Source organism: Accipiter gentilis, chromosome 6 (genome assembly GCF_929443795.1).
Source record: "Accipiter gentilis chromosome 6, bAccGen1.1, whole genome shotgun sequence".
Lineage (NCBI taxonomy): Eukaryota > Metazoa > Chordata > Aves > Accipitriformes > Accipitridae > Astur > Astur gentilis.
The window spans coordinates 29,506,484-29,528,195 of NC_064885.1; the positions used below are offsets into that span (position 1 = coordinate 29,506,484).

Below are 21,712 nucleotides of genomic sequence, written 5' to 3' on the forward strand. Positions count from 1 at the left end.
GGGATGAGGGTAAAGAGAGATTTCTGTTTAGGAGGGCACATCTCTTTCCACTTGCATGAGTCCACACCACTAACATGATTAGATTTTTGCCGGAATAGGAGGCTTGAGTATGGCCTGAAGCAGGTAATTACCATGGTGATGTAGAAAGGCTCTTTCAGCTCTGTTATAGTGTCAGACAAATGTTTCACACTCCTGACTATGGCAGTCCATTTTGCTTGTTGCCACCATAATCTTTTATATTACAGCATCTTTCAAAAATACGATGAAGTGCCTACAAATTAAGCTTTCACTCATCTATTAAGAATTTTAACTGTATGCCTTTCCAGCAGGAGCATGGTATTTCTGTACACTTTTCCTCTCTACAGCTTAAACTACGTAGCAAAATCGGTTACGACTATGGAGTGCTTTCGCATTTATGTTGCTAAACCGAGAAAGCAAAGTGGTCCTGTATGATTAAGAGAAGTCACATTTGTCATTAAATTTGAATATAGTTGGCTTCGTTCTTGCCTTACTTTTGTCAAGGTAGTAGACGGAAACAGAGTTGATTCTCACACTGGAGGAGAGCAGAAGTGCGCCCATTTCCACTGGTGTGAAGTGTCCTGCCTTCCTGCTTGGAAACAGTACCTTGCTTGGGTTGGACAGCATGTGCAAACGGCAACTAGAAGTTACAGGTATACGAGGCAGTAAATACCAGCCTGAAATGCCAGTATCCATAGCACTGCAGAAGCAAGGGGAGTGCTGCCTTCCAGATTAAAACGTCGCAACTCCACAACCTGCTTTTTACAGTCCGCTTAGAACAAGAAGATGCATGATTTGTATTTGTGTTACCCACTGAATGAATAATACTGTCTTTAATTGTATTAAATATCTGAAAATGTATCTCATTTCTTTTTGCTATTTGTAGTACTATAAAAACAGAGACAGAGGCAGAACGTAAACTTGGTGATTTATTTACACTTTCTAGAATAGTTCTGTTGAAACATATGGACTGCATTTGCAGACGTGGAGATGTATGGTCAGAGTTAATTCCCATTAAAAAATTTATTTCAGATAATGGACACTCACTGCATTTTCCTACACTCCTAAGTTTTCTGCACTGTGGTAATTTTATCCTCCGTGTTTGTTAAAGGAATACATTTATCTCTGGCAGTGCCTACGGTGCTCCAGTGCTACTGGAGCTTACTACAGCTCCAGTAATTAATAAGGTGACTTAAAGTTACATAAACTACAGACTCTCATTACACTGTCCTAGTTAAACACTTGTTTATGCAAAAGCATAATATTAGTTGAAAATGGTTTAAGCAGTCACAAATTACTCCCATTTGCTCACTACCTCTCCTTTTTCTCTGGACCTTCTTGAGGTCCAGAAGCTAATAGCGTCACCAGGAGTGTTCATAATCTGTCCTGTGGCTGTTACTGCCCAAATTTCTCACTGTGAGCAGCATTCAGTTGTTTCCGAGTGGTTCGCATGTATCTGTGTTCCCCACACTTCAAGTTGACTTTTTTGCCTTGGTGAGTTCATAAAAGGTCACATTCTGTCTTGGCTTGGATAGAGAACATGGGTAGTTATGCATTATTTTAATCAAATACTATGTCTGACTCACATAACATAGTTAATCTTGTGCTTTTTTTAGCTGCATTTAATGGTTATCTTCAAGGAGACACCTCAATAAGAGGAGAAATAGACTAAAATTTAATTTGGATATGTTATACCTAAAGCTGAGTTGGGGAAATGGGTTATCAAGATTCATCAGCATATGAATAGATCTGCCAAAGAAAGAAATAGATCTGGCCAAATGGCTAAGTTGGGGAAAGGGAGTTGGACAGCAAAGCAAAATAAACCCCTCGCCTATTTCTGACAGTAATGCTGGCAACCCAGCAACCATCATCTCCCTCCAGAAAGAGAAGTATAATCTCAGAATCAAAGTTGCAAGCATGGTAAGATTTACAGCTGGGAGGACTGGGTCAGGGTATAGCCTGGCCACTACTGGCCCACAGCAGTTTACCTGTATTGTAGGCTCTGTTGCATGTTTAGCTAAATCTCTAGCTTTTGGGTGATCTTGTTTCAGTTTTCAAGGCTTTTCTAGCTCGCTGCTAATGTTTGTGCCTCATGCTCTCAGTTGTGCAACGATTCCAGCGGAAGTACAGTGACACAGATGTTGTCTTCTACCATGTGTTCTTCTCAAACACCGATTAACAATTTTGCAGTATTCTTGGATAGCAGTTCTGATTTTTGTACAGTTCATCCTAAGGGAGACTATGGTATTTTTAAGAAGTCAGCCTCTGCATTGTTAGGATCAGGTTTGAGAACCTAGGTAAGATAAAATTGCAGAGTGTCACGAAGAGAAATTTTTAGAGATCTTGTGGAATTCTGAAAACAAAATGGAAAATGTGGATCACTGATGAAGGGAGGGGAAAGTGGAGGGAAGACTTGTTTTGTTCTTTTTGCTGTTGTAGGATTGATCAGTTTCCACAGTGCTAACAGGAATAAACAGGTTGCTATTGGTGAGAATTGAACCTCAGCTACTTATCTGGAATTAAAATTTTATGCACAGTTAAAATTTTGGCATGTATACACAAGGCAAGTTCAAATACATTGGAGAGTTTGAGTAGGCAGCAACATAATTTACTTGTAGAGCTTAAAGGTGTGTAAACCTCATGCATGAGGCACAAACACTGGTGCCTGAAGATCAGAAAGGCTCCAGCGGAGCTGTTTAATTCTGATATACAGCCACTATTGCACAGAAGGTTACTAATCACAGTATCATTTTCTATCTCCTCCTTCTGGTCCTAAAAACCCTGCAATGAAAAGCAAGCCAGTAAGCTTTTGCTAACTACAATATTTCTTTTAGTTCCCTTTCCATCAACAAATTTGTCTCTTAAGACCACTTTCAGCTATAGACAGTCATTGTACTCAGAGCACTCATACCATGTTCTATACAATCTTCTAAAACTTACCCTTTGCAAAAAAAAAAAAAAAAAAGGAAAAAAGAAAAAATTGTACCCTAGAATAATCTGTGTCATTTTTTAACATTTTAGGGAGTTCAACAAATCTGACAAACAAGGGGAGTTATGATACTTAATTTTTTTTACCTCAGCTGTAACAAACAAGTGAAAAGAGTTACAGCTGGGATTGTTTGAGACAAAGCACATATGAAATAGAATGGCTGGTCTAATCATTTATGGCCTTATCTTCAGATAAATGGTGGATTATTCTAAAATTACTTTGAGCTTTCAAGTGAATTGAAACTAAGTGTAGGAAAATATCATGCTCCAAATGGCATGCTGTTAGTATTCTCTGTTGCACCATCATCTCAAAGAACTACAGATTTTGGGCTGTCAGGTGTCTTTTACAATTTTCATTCCATTTGGTTTTTGTTTGATAGCAAAACCATCCAGGTATCTGCTGTATAACAACGCTAGCGAGAATGCTTGGTTACTATTTGTGGTGTTTATCTCCTTTTATTGTAGTTGAGTAGCATTTCTCTTGTAGGCACAGAAAATGGGTAATAACTGAAGACAACCTCACAGCAGGAAAGTGAGATCAGATTGGCAATGCATCAGTGAGTGGCATGATTGAAGACAAGACAAAAAAGCAGGCTACAGCAGAAGGTAACTGGCAATAACTAAAGAAACTGGTACTGAATTTGGGCAAGGTCAATAGACAGTATTTCACTGTTTGAGGTGAAAGCTATAATTAGACTTCCGGCCAGAACAAAGAATGGTTTAACCAAACGCCTAATTTCAGCTAATTCACCTATCCTTTCTTTACTTCTAGTTCATACAAGTTTGTCAGTTACTGATAGAACATTGGCTAGTAGAGTCTAATAATCAGTAGATGAAGTATAGGAGCAGAAATAGAAAATAAAACAGCATTCCTGAGTCCCCTCAGTTTTCTGAAAGTTGGGAGGGATACACTGAATGAGTCCTGTGCCTCACCATTTCTAGTTCAGAGGGACCCATGCAAATAGTAAAATATTCCAGAAAACCACTAAACAGCTGTACTTTTATGTTGGGGGACTTAGCAAGGCAAAGAAATACACTAGTTGACTTCCCTAAAAACTGTTGGCAGTTACCCCCCGTTTTACCTTGCTTTAGCATCAGCACAGCCTGGCCAGACCCTTTGCTTGAAGCAGGCAGCACATAGTGTACAAAGGTGTAGCCTGAACTTGTTTATTGAGGAACCATGCATGCCCCTCCCAATCCAAGTTTATAGGATGTATGTTGCCTTTTCATCTTTTTTTTTTTGTAAACTCATATTGGTTTTCATCTTTTCTCCTTTCTCCCCTCATTCTTGTTACCCAAGCCTAAAAAGTTATACAATTCCCACACACACCATGAGGTACATTGAGCTGAAGAGCTAGTCTGCTACCACTCAAGTTGCTCAGGATTTCCTTCCTCCTCAGGTTCTTTACTTAATGTACAACAATCAGAAATGGAAAGCAGGGGCAGGAATCAACATGTGTTTTCAAAGTGGGACTCTAGCTCTGCTGTTAGATTTGTCTTTATTGCTTTCCTCTTGGCTTTGTTATTAGCAGCTTACCATTATAAAACAATTACAGTTTTTCTTTTTTCTCAAATCAGTCTTTATTTCGGGTAAAAGGTATTTCCTTACCCATGTACTTCCTAAAAAGCACTTTGAAGGAAAAGCATTCAAAAATATTTTGCCTTGAAATACATTTTATGATGCTGTTCCATGTTCTTAAACATACCATCAAAAAAAAGTCATGTCAATACAGGACAGCCACACATCCAAGCATTTGCTCAGCTGAATTGGTAATTTTCCTAGCACTAAAGTAAAGCTCATGTAGCACCTTTTGGAGGGCACAGCACTACCCTTTCTGGGCATCTGTGCAGTTATGTTTGCTTAAGAAGCAAGACTGTACTTGGCTGAGGATGCACTGATTCACAGCATCATAGCTTAGCTCGCACTCTGGCTGTAACAGCTGTCTGTTTTGCTACCTCTGTTGCTGGTCCTCAGTACCCACGAGGAACATCTCAGAGCCAGGACAGTAAAGAGAGTTCACTAATGAATTTTATTTTCAAAATAGAGCAATAAATTTTACTTTGAAAAAAACAGGAAACAAGCTGTACAAATTTGGCAGAACATTTCTTTTGCTATCATTCTATTAAGTGTGCTGCCTTCCAGACAAAGCACTAAGGATGACTGTATCTTGTTTTTTCCATGGGTGATAATACCTTTCACACTGACATGGATTAAGGTTTCTGTATTTGACCTTTTATTCTCTTTGATTAACCCTGTAGCACCTCTAGTCCAACTGACTTGTACAAAAAACACAGATACATTGCTTGTCTTCATATTTGGCTACTCAAATTTTCTCCTAGTCCTCATAATGATCTGCCCTTAACAGGAGTTTTGTGCAAGTAAAAGCACAATTGGGCCTCTGTTTTCCATGTTATACTTACTAACAGTTACAATGATACTAACTTCTTTTGGGCTTAGCTGCATTAGCATTTTAAAAGATTTTTTTTTGTCTGAATAAACTCTTGTGCTTTACCAGTTACTCATACTGTTTTCTTTCCTTTCTGCCTTTGGTTCCCTTTTTCTGACCCTAATGAGGTATTCATTAAGAAGCCTCCATGCTGATCCTTTGCTTTTAATCTTTTAACTTTTCCCTCCAGGCTGTTCCTAACATTCTCATTTAAGGAAGAAAAGTCTATTCTGAGGCGTATTGCTATTGTGTGATATTTTCCCACTGTAAGGATATCTAAATTAATTATATAAAAGTAATCAAGTGTCTCAATCAGACACAGTGAACCAAATCCTTTTATGTATTGCTGAATTATGACACATGGAAGACAAAGCTTCCTCTGAACAAAGGTGTTGAAATCTAACATCCATTTTCTTGCACAGGAATCCACAAAACATTTGTTTTTGCTTCTCCAGCAAGACAAACACTATTTTTCAGCATGAAGTCAAAAGAAAAAGTGTTCAATGTGAGGTTTGTTTTCCCCAGAGCCATAACACTTTGGCTAGCAGGAAGTTATGTGGAAATCACTAGCCACAGTATTGGAAATGTAGTGATACAACTTCCACATTAGTAGGTTTAGTTAACATAACAGATACTTTAGTGATACTGGCATGTCTCTGTCTACATAGACAAGCTGCATCTGCATGTGTGCTTGTTTTTCAGTTAATGTTTTCACTACTCAAAACAAAAGCTTTTATCAGGCACCTTAACCACATTGGTGATAGGTAAGAAACAAGGATATGATTTGTTACAGGTTTTTAGAGAGGGAAAGTCTTTTTAGATAACAATGTGCAACATGAACTACTCTCGAACTACTCTCCACCAACTTGTCTAATTTCCATTAGATTAGAAAGTGGAACACATCTGTTTGACTGAGGTCTCTCCATTCTGGAGTAGAAGCAGAGAATTTTAAGTGTTTCTTTTCTCTCCCACTCTCTGACAGATTAGCCATTGTTGCAGATGAAGATAACTATATTGCTCTGCACAATGCATTTTTAAAACTTATTTATTAATTTACACTTGCCATCTATTTTTGCGGGGGGGGGGGGGGCGGGGGGGAGCGGTGTAAAAAGAAAAGGCCTGTAGAGCTCTTAGGTGCATCATGGCTCCACCCTGGTGATTTAGCTTAATGGCAGGAAAATGTCCTTTCAAGGATTAATTCATAGGTGAGGCCTCACACACATCAGAATGTTTCCATACATGTCAAAATGTTGCTGATTTGCTGCACATCTTGGAGCAAATCTACATACATAAGCTCTCTTGTAGCACCTTTCTTACTGTTTTACAAGAAAGTACAGAAAGGCAGTTCTTTGTACCAAAAAAGCAGAAGTTATGTTATCTTGCAGAGTTCATTGTTCATCATGTTATTATCTCACTTTTAACTAAGGGAGGTTGTTCAGGAGCTTAAGCTGCATACATACTGTTAATTTTTGCCTCTGCATCTTCTGGCTTAGCAGAGGAAGAGTAATATGACTGCAGGAGAGTAGGGAAATGACACTGTGGCCTCTGAATAAACTAAACTACCAGGACAAAGCAAGGAAGCCTCTATTTGGACTAACTTGAAGTGCCACTAAGAAGTCCAATCACTGTCCGTCTTTGTCTACAAAGTTATTAGCTGTGTCCCCCTACCTTTCTTCCTACAAACATCTTTTCCTAGAGGAAACAACAGAAACCTAACTAAAACATCACTTTCAGTAGTTTTATACTAGTAACACCACTTATTGAGTTGCATCTTTCACAGTAAAGCTGTGAAACAGAAAAAGGCCAAAGAACTTGCACCTAGATTCAGAAAAATCCTTTTCTCCCAGAAGTAGGTGATTCGGTTCATGATGAAGCAATTGCAGCTTTGGCCTTTCCATTCCATTTTCTGTTGTGATCTCTGCCAGAGACAGAAGATTCTGACAGTGATTGCATATTGCTGTGGGCATGTCAGTCATGCATTAACCATTTCAGAACATTATCATTTCTAATTTAGATGCATAAAATGCCATTTTCTGCTAAATTATCAACAACCACTAATATAACCAAGAATTTAAACTTATGTAAATTTTACCTGTTTTTAGCCAAAGGCTGGTAAGCATATACTTACTGACCTCACTCAGTATCCGGACTTTCACAGAGTAAATTGTAATACCCTTTTTATAGCCAGTCCTTATCTGGCTATCCTGATTTTTTTAATTTTTTTTTTCCTGCCTCCCTATTATTGTACTTATTTTCCATCCTTTAATGCCATATGTCGTTTTGTTATTTTAACATTCTTAACGGAATTTGAGACATGTTATCCTTTGCCACATTTTTTTTATTCCCTGGACCATAAAGCAGAAGAGGCCCAGGTTTCACGACACAATATGTTTCATTTTACACACATTACACTGCAGCACAGCTACCCATAATAAACAAAAAAGATATAACCATTTACCTTTGTCATTGGCTCATCTCAGTTAATAAAGCTGAGAGTGTGGAGAGTCTTCATCATGGGAGGCAGGGGAGTCTAGGAAAAAAGTGAACTGTGTACCTGTTGCTTCTCACAGCTGCCTGTGGGAGTAGCACCACGTCCCTGTAGAAGAAGAATCTGTTGCAGAAATTGCTCTGGCCAACAGCCATGTTAAGTGATGCATATTTCTAATATTTTAGGCTTCAAATTAAAATACAACACGTTAGAGATTTATATGCTGCAAAAACTGTGGGGAAGAGCCAATACATACACGTGCCTTCTCATGTCCGGGAGTCAGTAACAGAGTAACAGTTTGTGAGCAAGGAATCCCCATAAGACACTAATATTTTGGGGCTCAGTTCTACAAGCCATAGTCTACATGAGTAGCTGTTACTCTCAAGGCCCCAAAACATTACTTACACCATAACTGTGACCATCAAATGATAAATCCCAGAATGCAAATAATAACCTCTAAAGAGATAGAGATTTAATTTGACTCTCAAAAGAAAGATTTATGTAGCACTCCTGAGGTTACTAGCCTCTCCTTTCTGCTATATAAAAATAACTTCCATGTGATGTGAATGTTTATCGTGTGTTTTAACAAAAGAGGGGTCAACTCTTCCTTTCCTACCAACACTGATTCATTCACCACATCTGATTCATCAAAACCTTTGTGTTTGGGCTCCTTAGCAAAGCTCAGCCTTCTTTCCTTTACCCATCCAAAATGTTTCTGTCTGCACCTTCCACATTGCCCATGCCCTTAAAATCATGCTTCTTTGAAAAGTCACTATTCACAAAACACCAAAAGAGCAACAATCTACATGCAAGATTTCCAGCATTTGCCTGACCTTATCTGTAGTGACCTCAGCAGGAGTTGCATCATACCCTCCAGTGGGGGGTTGGTTTCCCAAAGTTTGGCCAAGTTTCAGGAGCTTTGTAAAATCTACGTGGTAAAAGCATGTGGTAACTATGTGCTTTTCTAAGCAAAAACTTCTTAAAACAGTCAGTGGCTTTTGCAGCACCACTTTAAAGCATCATCCTTTCAGGTATTTTAGGTAACTGAAATGCATCATTTCTGCTACAGAATCTTTGATATTTGTAGACTCCACGCTTTCCTGTTTTCAAGAAGTTGTAAAGATAAAAAGCTCGCAGTGGGAACAATGTTCCATCAAAAGACTAGCCCCCCAGCATTACTACAAGGCAAATTTCTTGATGCCTCAGTGAAAGTAGAGAAAGAGCAAGTGGCTGAAATACAGACAAGTCAGTTGGTTTAATCACAGAATGACATCATGCCAATAAGAAAAGAAATGCAGAAAACTTGCCTTTCCTTGAGCACTGGGAATGATCTCAGTTTGATAATCTTATTGACATCTTTTCAGTAGTTTTTAATTTCAAAATGGTCATGAAAAACTAAGAATCCTCCATTCTACAAAGGTTCTTTATGTGCAAGTACAGTTTCTTCCTGTTGGAGCCAGTTCTGGCCTCAACAATTCTTGGCACAATTGGGACCTCCAAGTTGATCTAGAGCTGAAACTATTGTCTTTATAAATTCAGATATTGTTAAAAACCAGCAAAGCAACAAGCTAATTGCATAGATGTATCTCTGTGCTGCTCAGAACATTGTCTGGTCTTTGAGCAGCAGTAAAAGAGAAAGGCTCTATCTTGCATTCATAGCAGTTTGTGGAAGTAGCCTTTATTCCCCCCAAAAGGCCACTCTCCAGGTGATAGCTACCTTCTACTGGACCAGTGAAACCATTGACTAATACTGAGAAGATATGGACAGTGAAACTAAGAACTCTTTCAGTGTTGGATGCACAAAGACATTCACTCCAGCAAGAAATAAGAATGACCAGAGACCAATGATACTCGAAACAGCATGGAAAGTGTGTTTGTAACCCCTTACTAAGCTCTGCATGTGTGAAATCACAGTAATAGAACACAGTATTTGTCCTGCAAGCTGGGAAGGAAGAACAATTGTTATCGCTATTTTTGGTTACTTACAGAGGCACCCACAAGCTTCAGTGAAGACCGCATAACCTTGAAGACAGATTATTAGGTATATGAAATATCCAGTAAGTCAAATTGCAATTTTATGTATGATCTGAAAGGAGGTAAGATACCTCACACGTATCTGATCTCTGTTCTGTTAGAAGAGGGCATGATAATGGCTTTCAGCAGTATTTTTTATTTCAGTAAGCTTTTTTTTTTTCTCTCTTGCCTCTACACAGCCTTTTTAGTACAAGGCTGAAATATAGATCTGGATCAAGCCCAGAATTAATGTTGGAGGATTTCACAATAGAAGCTTATGGTTCATTCCATATGGAAATAATGATGCCAATAGAAATTTTAGGTGTGTGGTTAGGTATCCAGAAGCTACATTTGTGTAGGATGTGCACTGCTGTGTAATAAAAAAAGAATATTTTAAAACTTCTTATTCCATGGAACTAAGCTATCAGAATAGAAACTTAAAATTCATCAAATGATTTTACTCGCACTTAACAAACCTGAATTTGATTTCTGTCTTTTATTAAAAATGATCACATGGGGCACACTATATTTTATATAGGCAATTCCAGCTGCAATAAAGGAAATGTGTTAATCCATTCATTTACTATCACTCAGAGAAAGTAACTGTGCAGCATGTAACCTTTCACAGCTCAAACTAATCTCACTTTTATTCGTTCTGGGACTTGATGGCTTAATTCTTGTTAACTATTGACTCTTCCGGGTACTTCCAAATACCCTAAATACTACTTCCAAATACTATATAACCAGACATCAAATCTGAAGTTTCGAATGTGCAGTAAGCTGTATATTCATAATAAAATAGTACCTTACGTTATGTTGCCCTTCAAAAATCTTTTCATGTCAGTGCAGAAACCCCTAGAAATTCTAGTCTTCCCTTGGTCTGAAATAGATTTGATTTTTTTTCTCCTTTCCTGGCAACTAATATGCAGTGAATGACATTGTTAGCAATGAGGAGATGACATGTCCCTGATAAGCATTAGGTTAGCCTGCTGATTATTGATCATTTTTATCTCCTAGGAGGACACCAATCCTTTTTGGTAAAGCTAATGTCTAGAACAGAGGTGCAAAAATCCATGCTGGATTGATGATCATAGTTAATGTCCTCATTTCAAAGTCTTAATATATCTAAGTGTCTTCAGCCTCTTTTAGAAAGAGGCAGTTCTTTACCCTGTGGTATAAACAAGAAGAGCAAGTGCCTCCTGCTATAACAATTATTTTTTCATATTTAAAAACTTATTCAGCTATACATTTAATACCTAGACAAGGAAAAGATTATCTTCATTCCTGTCAAGACAGAGCAACTGAAGTGGCTAGGACAAGGGGATATCGCACAGAGATTCACCTCTCAGACATGATCTTTTCTGAAGCTTAGTGTTTTAATGTTTAGTTTCAGAAGTACTGAACTGGAAGTATTAAGCTAGAAATATATTTTACATTATTTAATTTATTATCTTTTCAGTTTTAAGTTAACTGCTGTGAGGATAATTTTATATTCACATCTCTTAAGGAAATACAATACATAAAATGTATTAAACACCAGAGAGTTTACAACACATTCATGCAGCCTTGGTCAAAGAAAGAAAACAGAGATTGCTCTCATGGATAAAACAAGAAAGAAGAGACCAGAAAATTATGCAGAAAAATCTAAGATATCTGGAGTATTGGGTACACTGTCAAGCCAGAACCAGTGATCTCTAAAACTGCCACCTCACTGATCTTCCCCAAGAGATTGGATAAACACACTGCATGTTGAGAATGGTTAATCCTTCGGTGTTTGGAGTCCAGTTCTACACGTATTGAACCCAAGAGTGGTTTTCCTCCTCTTAACAGCAGAGAACACAAGATTATGTGTGTATAGAGGAAAAGCTCCCAGAAAACATTTAAACCTAAACCTACAAGACCCAAAAAATGAAACCTATGAACTAAAATACTGAAGCTTACTCTCATCTGAAAGACGGGGTAACTATAAAGAGTGCTCTTTAGATCAGTCAGCAAACTTTTGTACAAAAAGCCCCTTAATCCTTGCTTCATTAGCATTCACTAAACCACAAATTTCTAGTGAGGTTGAGAAACTCTAGTGAAGTTGAGCAATCCTTCCTTGGCACCAACATCTGTGAGTAAAATTTTATAGAAATATGTACATCAGGATTTCCCAACTTCTGGGGAAAAAAAACATACTTGAGGAAAGAATTGGTAGAGTTGACTTTGTCCAAAGAACTGAGTAACATGAAGAAATGTTTCCAGTGTTTCTGGACTCTGCAAGTACTACGAAAGTATATGCAAAAAATAGTCCAAACTTTCACTGCTGCTGCAACTGCTAGAATTATAACTGTGACATTATTACACTGTAGGCTGTTAAAAAGAGCATGCAGAAAATTTGTCCCGTATTACATTGTAGTATTATTAAGCATTTAATGTCCCCAAAAAGTACTTGAAAGATTTTATTCATCACTCCATAGCCCCATAAATTAGTGTTTTAGAGGTGGCCTTTCATTTATGCCAATTTTTGCCATTTCCATTTCTAACACAGAGTCCTTCAGCACACATATGAAAGATTAGTTTTCTTCATTCTGCGTTTTAAATCTAACCAAATGCTTGCTAGTTTTCTATCTCTAGATATCACTTCTGTTCTCTCTAAATGCTCCTATTTTTAGCAGCTTCAAGATATAAACATCATATGCTTGTACCCAAACATTCCTTAAGTGCATAGAGATACACTGACACCGTATAACCCATTTGACATAAATATAGGACTAGACACTGATTATTTCTACTTATCTGGCACAAGACAATAGAGTTAACACCAATTTTTTTGGTTCTACTTTGCTCTTCTACTAGTTTCAATAAAATACATGTCACCATAACGCTAACGACCTTTCTTCTCTGTCTGGATTGAAAGCTGTTTGCCCTTACTAGCGTTAGAGAAATATTTAGGTAAATAAATAATTTGAAAAAGTAGCTCATGCACTGACTCTGTCCAAAGGGGTAATGACAAACCCAGGTGTATTAGTAGAAGGGCGGTGGGGGGGGTGGGGGTGGGGCACTAACAACTGTTAAAGGTGCTTACATTTTCAAATTGTGAAATTGTTTACAATTCATGAAATACATACAGCACTTGAGGGCTAAAAATCACTATCTGGATAACAAAAAATGTGTAGGCTTACATTGCCTTTCGATTTGCAAAATCCCTTAAATCACTTAAAAAAGGGATTAAAAATAATTCTGAAGTGGCATTTTCAAAAATAAAAATAACTTCCTCCAAAAAGGAAAATACACATTTGAGTCAAGTTAACCTAGAATTACCTAGAATTACTTCCAAGAGTACTCCCTGGCTGATACTTGGAAAAATAGTTGTATGATCAACAACATGCCCAGTATTTAGTTTTAAAATAATCTTGTAGCATAATGAGTAGGTGTCACTATTTTTCCATCTGCATTTTTAAAGTAAACTATTCTTCTAGTCTCCCTTTAAAAATATTATTCTTAATTTGGCTTAATAACTTTGGAGAGTTTAAGCTGCATATGTCTTTGAAAAAATAAAATATCAGGATCTTGTTCCATGACAAGTGCAAGAATTGGACTGAAGGTTAGCAAAACTGGGAATGTACTATACTAAAGGAAGTTAGATATAGCCTAGTAGATACTAAAATAAACTTATAGTTCACTCTGATACAGTATACTTAACATAAATACAGAAGTTCAGTAATAGGTATTTTGCCCTGTGTTTGCATCTTAATCTTGGAAGAAGGCATATTTTGAAAAGTGGTGGCACTTCAATATAGTAAAGCAATTCTCTTATTTTAAAATAGGAAATACAGACCTCTAGTGGTCGAAATATGTATTGTACGAGTTAAACTTCAAAGCCATTTAAATATCCCTGTGCTTAATTGTATTACTTTACTTTTCCTTTACATTTTCCTCCCCTCTGATCATTCAGAATCACACACACCCCAATTCCACTGCTCAGTCATTTCACAAGCATTGATTTTTCCCAGAGGAAAAAGTCCTTTCATCCGTCCTTTTCTCACATAAATTCTATGACTGAAACTGAGTATAGTAGAAAGATACTTGAAAAGTGAAGGGAAAATTAATGACTGTAGTCTATGAAAACAAACAGGAGAGAAATGTTCATTCTTTTCAGAATAAACTATGAAGCCATCATACAGAAGGACAGACTCTTTTGAAGTATGCTGGAGGAAATAAATACAGAGAAGTTCTTACAGAGAAGGTCAGAGTACATAAACAGTTCACATTTACAAAGTAGCAATAACTGGTCCTTGGCTAGCACAAAATAAGTAATAAGCAATTTAGAGTTTTGATATTATAGAAGAACCAGATCCTAGAAAGATCACAGGCAGTTTATTTTCCAGCTATATAGAGCTAGCACAAATGAAGCAGACAGGCTTCAGCTCTTGCAAGGGGAGGGCACAAAGAATCCACGTATAGGTTAGAGAATTAAAAAGATAAATACTTTAAAGTTAAAAAAAACCCAAACACCACAAAATTAACAGCAATTTCAACAGACTGGCAGTTGCTACATGAAAGGCTGACCAAGAGGACAGCTATTAAATGAAAATGCACAGGCCAGTACAAGATCCCGCAAATTCTGTTTGTTCTCACGTCAGACCACCTCGTGCTCCAGCATTGCAAAAGCAACAGCCAGCTTGACAGTTACTAATACAGACCTTCTGAAGCTTGCTTTCTGTTCTTAGTGCTCATGAACTGATGTACAGACAGTGGTCTGGTCCTGTGCTGCCTATTGCAGTTCTATTTCAGTAATATTTTGATTTATTGTTATTTACCATGAAGTCAGATGCTGACCCCTGTGGAAGATAGTGGCAGTGCTGACAGGAGGCCTATGCATACTGCAAGGCCACAACAGTTTGAATTACGTGCCTTTATTTGCCCAAGTGTTTGCATTTCTCTCACCTTCCAAAATTCACCTATCAATTCTGGACTAAAAATACTTAGGAAAGCCATGAGTGGGGAATACAGAACGATACAAGGTGCAGCAGAAATAAGAGCTAGGAGAAAGGTAAATGTATAGCTTCAGAGTGGTACTGTTCAGGAACTCCAGGAAAGCAGAGAAGATGCTGAAGTAGGCATATGAAGTAGAAGAAATTATATTCATTAAGGCAATGAGGATAAAGGGGGTTGTTCTGCTGGATAGGAAAAAAAAAAGCTGTGAAATAAAGCATGTGGAAAGTGTCATTAGTTTCTCAGCAATTACAAAAAGAAGATAGAAGAAATTAGGAAAGGGAGGGGACTAAACTCTCAAGATAAAGGAAAAAAAGCTTATGCCACCAGAAAGAAATAAACATAACTAATATATTGAATATATTGTTCCAAACATTTTTCAGCCTCTCTTCTCCCCATGCAATAATTTTATATAAAAATAGAATGCATCATCCTCTTCAACATGGAAATATCTTCTCATTTGTAAGAAAAGCAAATAATCCACCTACCATCAGAAGAAGAAAAATCTTCTAATGGTGAGGTGGCTAAACTGTGGCAGGGTTGGTCGGTCAGTTTATTTGGTCTTTGTCAAAGCAAATATCAAAACCACATTGTCGTTTAAAATCTGACTTGTGACACCTGCTTACCTATTTATAGCTGATGAAGTTCTCACAGAAAGCCACAGTCAGGGCTATCTTATCTTTCAGTAGGCAAAGTGCTGTTTACCTTGCATGGGCTCAGCATTCCTTGTTGTTTTCACAGGCAGTTTAATTAGGATGGATGTTCACCCAACAGAAGCAATGAATGGAGTGGTAAATAATAGTTGGTAGAGTAGTCTGAAGCATTTAATTATCAGTGACTTATTATAATCATTGTAATTAAAAAAGATAAAAGGTCAGACAGGACAGTAACATACAACAGGGGTTTGCTGCTCACCAGATAATTTGCTTTGAGATTGATGTTGCCACACCATTCAGTCACATCAATTCAATCCTCTTAGAAAAAGCTCCTTGTGTATCAGCCTTAAAATGATCCAATTATCATTACGTTAACTCAGGTCATTTGAGATGCTTTAAACGGAATTATCAATGTGCACAATTTCAATACTTGCATTTAACTGGCCAGTGGTTTAACCTGTTCTGGCAGCACAAAGCCAATACCAGCCATCTATTTCTGTAATGTTTTTAAACAATCTGCAGTGCTTCCCATCTAGAGGTGTCTGCTTTGCAGAAAATGTATATAACCATGGTCCTGGGACAAGCAGGTGAACTGCGGCAAGTGGGAATAACAGCAAAAATGACAGCGGTACAGGGAAGAAAGCATTGCCTGTAAGGAGTTCACACCACCACAGCTGCCCTGTCTCACCACTCAGCACTGCTATGGGCCCACGCCTTCCAAAACAAATTACTTTCTTCTTCTGTGTTGAAGCTTTTCCTAATGCTCTAAAGTTACAGATGTCCTCAAGGCAGCAGATACCTGAGGCTAGCTCTGAAACTTTAAAATTTCCAGGAAATTTAAAAATTTAGCTTGGGATTTGCAGTGCTTCAAATGTAACGGTCTTACGAGGTTCATTCTCACAGCATCACTCAAACTGTTTTCAAATATATATATATATATATGGCAGTCCATATCTATTTATGCAAAAGCAACCCTATTATGTGTTTCTGCTTCCTTTTCATTTACTGAAAACAGTGATGGGTTTGTTTATTTATTGATTTTAATTCCTTACTATAATTTAAAACCGATACCGTACCAAACACATCCTTTGCACAATTCCACTGACTTCAGTGTTATACCAAAACCTTTAATTCCAGAAGGCTTAGTCTTAAACAGATATATTGAAGTATCATACCCTTTCTTGACCAAATTCCTGATTCTTTATGGGAATTGTTCTGCCATTTTTACTTCCAAGCACCCCAGAATAATCTCAGGGAATTCAGTACCTTAAAGCACAAGACATGAGTTTCCCAACTCCATTATTTTTTGTTTATTTTAACACATTTCTGAAAAAGTAATATAATCATTATTACACTGTCTTAAAAGTACATATGCTATTAATTACATCAACTAAAGCTACTATTGGCATGAAAAAGTACAGGCCACCATGTGGGTAGAAAAGGGAAATGGGAAGTTAAACAACAAAACACACTACACTGAAGGGCTGAATGAAAGGGACCGTGAGAAAGGTGCCTTGGCATCTACCGCTGCATGGAAGCAATCCCATTGAAGGGGCAATAATCACTGTCAATCAGCTACATTTGTTTTGACTACTGATTCTGCCAGTTAGTACACACAGAGCAGGATGCACTTGCCAAATAGTACCACCAATTGGTTAATCTAGTTACAAAGAAAGGTCTTGCTCAGCCTTAACTGGGCTCTGATCTACTTTACTGCGAGTCTAATTTGCAGTGATGGTTTTCTTAGTAGAGACTTCACTACAGTTTCTTACTTCTAAGTTCTGGGCTGTAAACTCAGTGGGTATATAAGTGAGCAAAGGCTATGATAATGAATAGAACACGCAGCACCAGCACGTAGCTGGGACAGGGCAAATATTGCCAGACCCTGTTGTTGTAGAACCTATCAGTTATTGTCAAATCTCCTTGGGCACTTTCACAACCAAGGGATGAGATAAGAGGATTTATCTTGAAATCTTTTTATTGTGGTTCTCCCTCTCCTATGAATAGCATGACCTTCCACAGAGCCAAACAGCATATATTCTAGGTGCGGCACAGTTTGAAAGCCAGGAAGTTTTGCTCAGGATGTGTTACAGTGCCACATGTGATCAGAATGGCATATGTTTCTTTGTGTCAGCAGTATTTGCTTGACTTTTTAGCTTTTTAAACATGGCAAAAATAGCTGATGTCATTGAGGTATCTGTACCAATTGAGGCAACAAGACCAATTCACAGAATGAATTGGAGAGACTGGGAGGTGTCACATTGCACATCTTGACAAAGGCTTTATTAGTTGCATTTAACTAGCTATTCCAAACTTAACAGAATTATCAAGAACCTAAATCTTGAAATTAGCCTGCTAGCTTTATGGAAATGGATCAACTTATTAATGCAGATATATAATAGAACATGAACTAAGGTAGAGAAATATAGAGTCTTTTAAAAGCTAAGAAATTAAGAGCCGAAGGGTGACCTCGCTTACAAGATGCTGCCTGCAACCCATATTCTGGGCTCAGTTCCTGGCTGGCTCCGCTTCAGGCTTTCTGTGTCGGCTTTGCTAAGACATATCTGTGCCTCACTTCACTATTAAAAACACAATCCATTTAGAATAAAGTTTGTCTCCCAACAAGAGCTTGTCAAACACTTAACCAAGTAGCATTCTGCACTTAACTTGTCAGTGCTGAACAACGCAAATAATGAGCAACCACCTCCATAACAACATAGCACATATTTCTATCGTGACAGACATCTTTTCTTTTTGAATGCTGCTGTACTGCCCAGGGTCTTAGTGTGTGTATATTTATCTATATAAAAGTAACTTTACAATCTTAAGGAGTGGGTTTGTTGGTTGGTTGGTTTGAGGGTTGGGGGGGACAGGACACGTGTTGGGGGTTTTGTTTGGTTTGGTTTTTGTTGTTTTGGTTTGGTTTTTTTTAAAGCCACTATATTTCACTTAATCTGTGTTTGAGGCAGCACAAGTTAGGTTTGGCTGACAGCTGTCAGGATCCTGCAGACAGCTATAAACACTACCCTGCAACAATAACTATCAATTTTTTATTTTATTTTTTTAAATATCCACTATTTTTGAGGGAAGACTGTCTATTTGTAGACTCTGGAAAAGATTTAGTACCAGAGTCACTTACAGCATATTACATGCTTCCTGAAGTCATAAGTCATTAATAAGGAAATCATTCTTGCAGAACACAGAAGCCCTGGCAAACCAGACAGGTGCCCTGTAAAGAAGATTTTATACTACTGCCATACACTTAATACGGTCCAGAAATATTTTTCATACGCTAAGACTACAACTTCAACTGTTGGATACATAAATTTTGTCAGTAACTGGAAAGGTAATATGAATTGTCTTTCCCCCTTGCACCCTTCTTAAACTCTTTCTACAGTTATTAATGTGCAACAAATCAGCACATGTCTGGATTTTCACAGATTATTTTTTTTTTCCTCATTAGCAGTTAAATACCATAGTTCCAAGCCAGATGGGGAGCTAGGTAACTTCTGAAAATTTAAGATATTTATGGTACAACAGAACACTAGACTGTGGGAGTGTCTTCAAAGAATTAAGCTTAATGTATAGGAAAAAAATTCTGGTGATTCACATCAGAGATCAAAATGAGTACCTAATCTGAATTCACTTATTTTTCTTAATGCATTACACTTGTATTTACAGCATGAACTAATATTCAGAGTGCTTAAGTGTAGTTTCTGAGATAGGTGAATAACTTTGCTCATTTGATATATCACTTATTTATGGAAAGAAAATAAGCTAAAGACTTTCCTGAATTTATAGTTATCTGCTATTTTGAGTCTATTATTATATTTGACATATGTTCACTAACAAGTCTTATTTTAAATTGGAACCTTGTTTATTGGAAGAAGTTTGTCAGAATTCATTCATGTTAAAAAGAATCTTAGCGTTTGGCCAACTCCTAAAATTCTTGCCTCTATTTTATTTTGCAAATGAAGTCTATATTAAAATAGAAATTCATTAAGAAAGCACTTGAAGATGGCTTATTTTTAAATTCAAAGACATTGATACATCATGTTAGACACAAAAACTTGACAACTTTTTCAAAATTTAAATCCCTGTCATGAATAATATTTTCTTCCTCTTCTCCCCTCCTAGGTGCAAACTTCATATTTTCTCCCTGAAACTAGGTTACAACTGAAGACATAAAGATGATTCCAAATTACTCTACTGAAGAAACCATTAAAAGAATCCACGTTGACTGTCCTGTTTCAGGAAGGCACAGTTACATCTACGTCATGGTTCCAACTGTTTATAGCATCATCTTTATCATAGGTATATTTGGGAACAGCCTGGTCGTTATTGTGATTTACTGCTACATGAAATTAAAAACAGTAGCCAGCATCTTTCTTCTAAACCTGGCACTGGCTGACTTGTGTTTTTTAATAACTCTGCCACTCTGGGCAGCTTACACGGCCATGGAGTACCAGTGGCCTTTTGGCAACTGTTTATGTAAGTTAGCATCAGCGGGGATAAGTTTCAACCTGTACGCCAGTGTGTTCCTCCTCACATGCCTTAGTATTGACCGGTACCTGGCCATAGTACACCCCGTGAAGTCCCGAATTCGACGTACCATATTTGTTGCCAGGATAACTTGCATTGCCATCTGGCTTCTCGCCGGTGTGGCCAGCTTGCCTGTCATCATTCACCGTAATATATTCTTTGCTGAGAACTTGAACATGACAGTCTGTGGTTTTCGGTATGACAACAATAACACAACACTCCGGGTTGGGTTAGGCTTATCCAAAAATTTGCTGGGCTTTTTAATTCCTTTTCTGATCATATTAACGAGCTACACCTTAATTTGGAAGACGCTGAAGAAGGCATATCAAATTCAAAAAAATAAGACTAGAAATGATGATATTTTTAAGATGATTGTGGCAATAGTATTTTTCTTCTTCTTTTCCTGGATTCCTCATCAAGTGTTCACTTTTCTGGATGTATTAATTCAATTACATGTAATAACAGACTGCAAAATCACTGATATTGTGGATACGGCTATGCCCTTCACCATTTGCATCGCTTACTTTAACAACTGTTTGAATCCTTTTTTTTACGTTTTTTTTGGAAAAAACTTTAAAAAATACTTCCTTCAGCTAATAAAATACATTCCACCAAATGTCAGTGCACATCCAAGCCTAACAACAAAAATGAGCTCTCTCTCATATCGGCCACCGGAAAATATACGCTTGCACACTAAAAAGACTACTGGGTCTTTCGACACCGAGTGATGTGTTTTGCAATATACTTTTTTTGAACAACCTTGTCAACGAAGCAGCAAGAATGACAAAATTCATCTGCAGTCCTGAACATGACAGCTTACTGCTCATTACAGAAATATTAGATCACCACAGAGAAGTCATACTGTAAAGATTTAGCGGTGTCCTTTTATTTTACATTGTGAAGAGGGCTGCTTGGTCTTCACTTTGTTTTTCTTTACTGAAAGCAACATAAACAGTGGACAGGCATGTCAGAGTTTGTCATCATCTTGCCATTTACTCAGAACTGCAAACGAAGGGTAGAGAAAACTCCTACCTTAAGTTCAGAGGTCTTTTTAAAGGAACAGCTTGTATAAATTACATGAATTATGAAGGACCTGTTTTGCACATACATGAGCTATTCCAAATTTTGTTCAAGGAGTTGATGGAGCTACACTGCTTGTTTTGTTGTTTGGGTTTTTTTAATGACATGTCATATCATATTTATAATATATTTTCAAATATATGCTATATATAGAGGCCCAATTTTAAACTCAAATGGAAATTTAAGGTCCTTGAAGTTGGTCTCATTCTGATTTATGCTACTATTTTTCATTTTTTAAATGGCATTTTTTTCATAATAATATATGCAATAAAATGCAGGTTTATTTATTAAATATAGAAGAAATATATTTTTAGATTTATATTTCTACTCATAGATTTCAAACATTGCTTTATAAACTGACATTTATATCCCAATGGGTATTTTTATAGTAGTTTAAAAAAGTGAGCATATATATATACACACACCAAAATAGGGATCACTCAACCTTTCCTCATGGTACGCCACACTGACTTTGAAGAACATTACTTATGGAGGGGGTTGAT

The 21,712-nt window shown here is 37.3% G+C and overlaps 1 protein-coding gene across 1 annotated transcript; it reads left to right on the forward strand.

Moving 5' to 3' along the window:
- The first annotated feature begins 3,546 nt into the window (after positions 1-3,546).
- Positions 3,547-20,857, forward strand: AGTR1 (angiotensin II receptor type 1). The gene is made up of 3 exons (XM_049803011.1): positions 3,547-3,612; positions 18,784-18,933; positions 19,725-20,857. The coding sequence occupies exon 3, from the start codon at positions 19,778-19,780 to the stop codon at positions 20,855-20,857; it is 1,080 nt and encodes a 359-aa protein (XP_049658968.1). The 5' UTR covers positions 3,547-3,612; positions 18,784-18,933; positions 19,725-19,777.
- Positions 20,858-21,712: the final 855 nt, after the last annotated feature.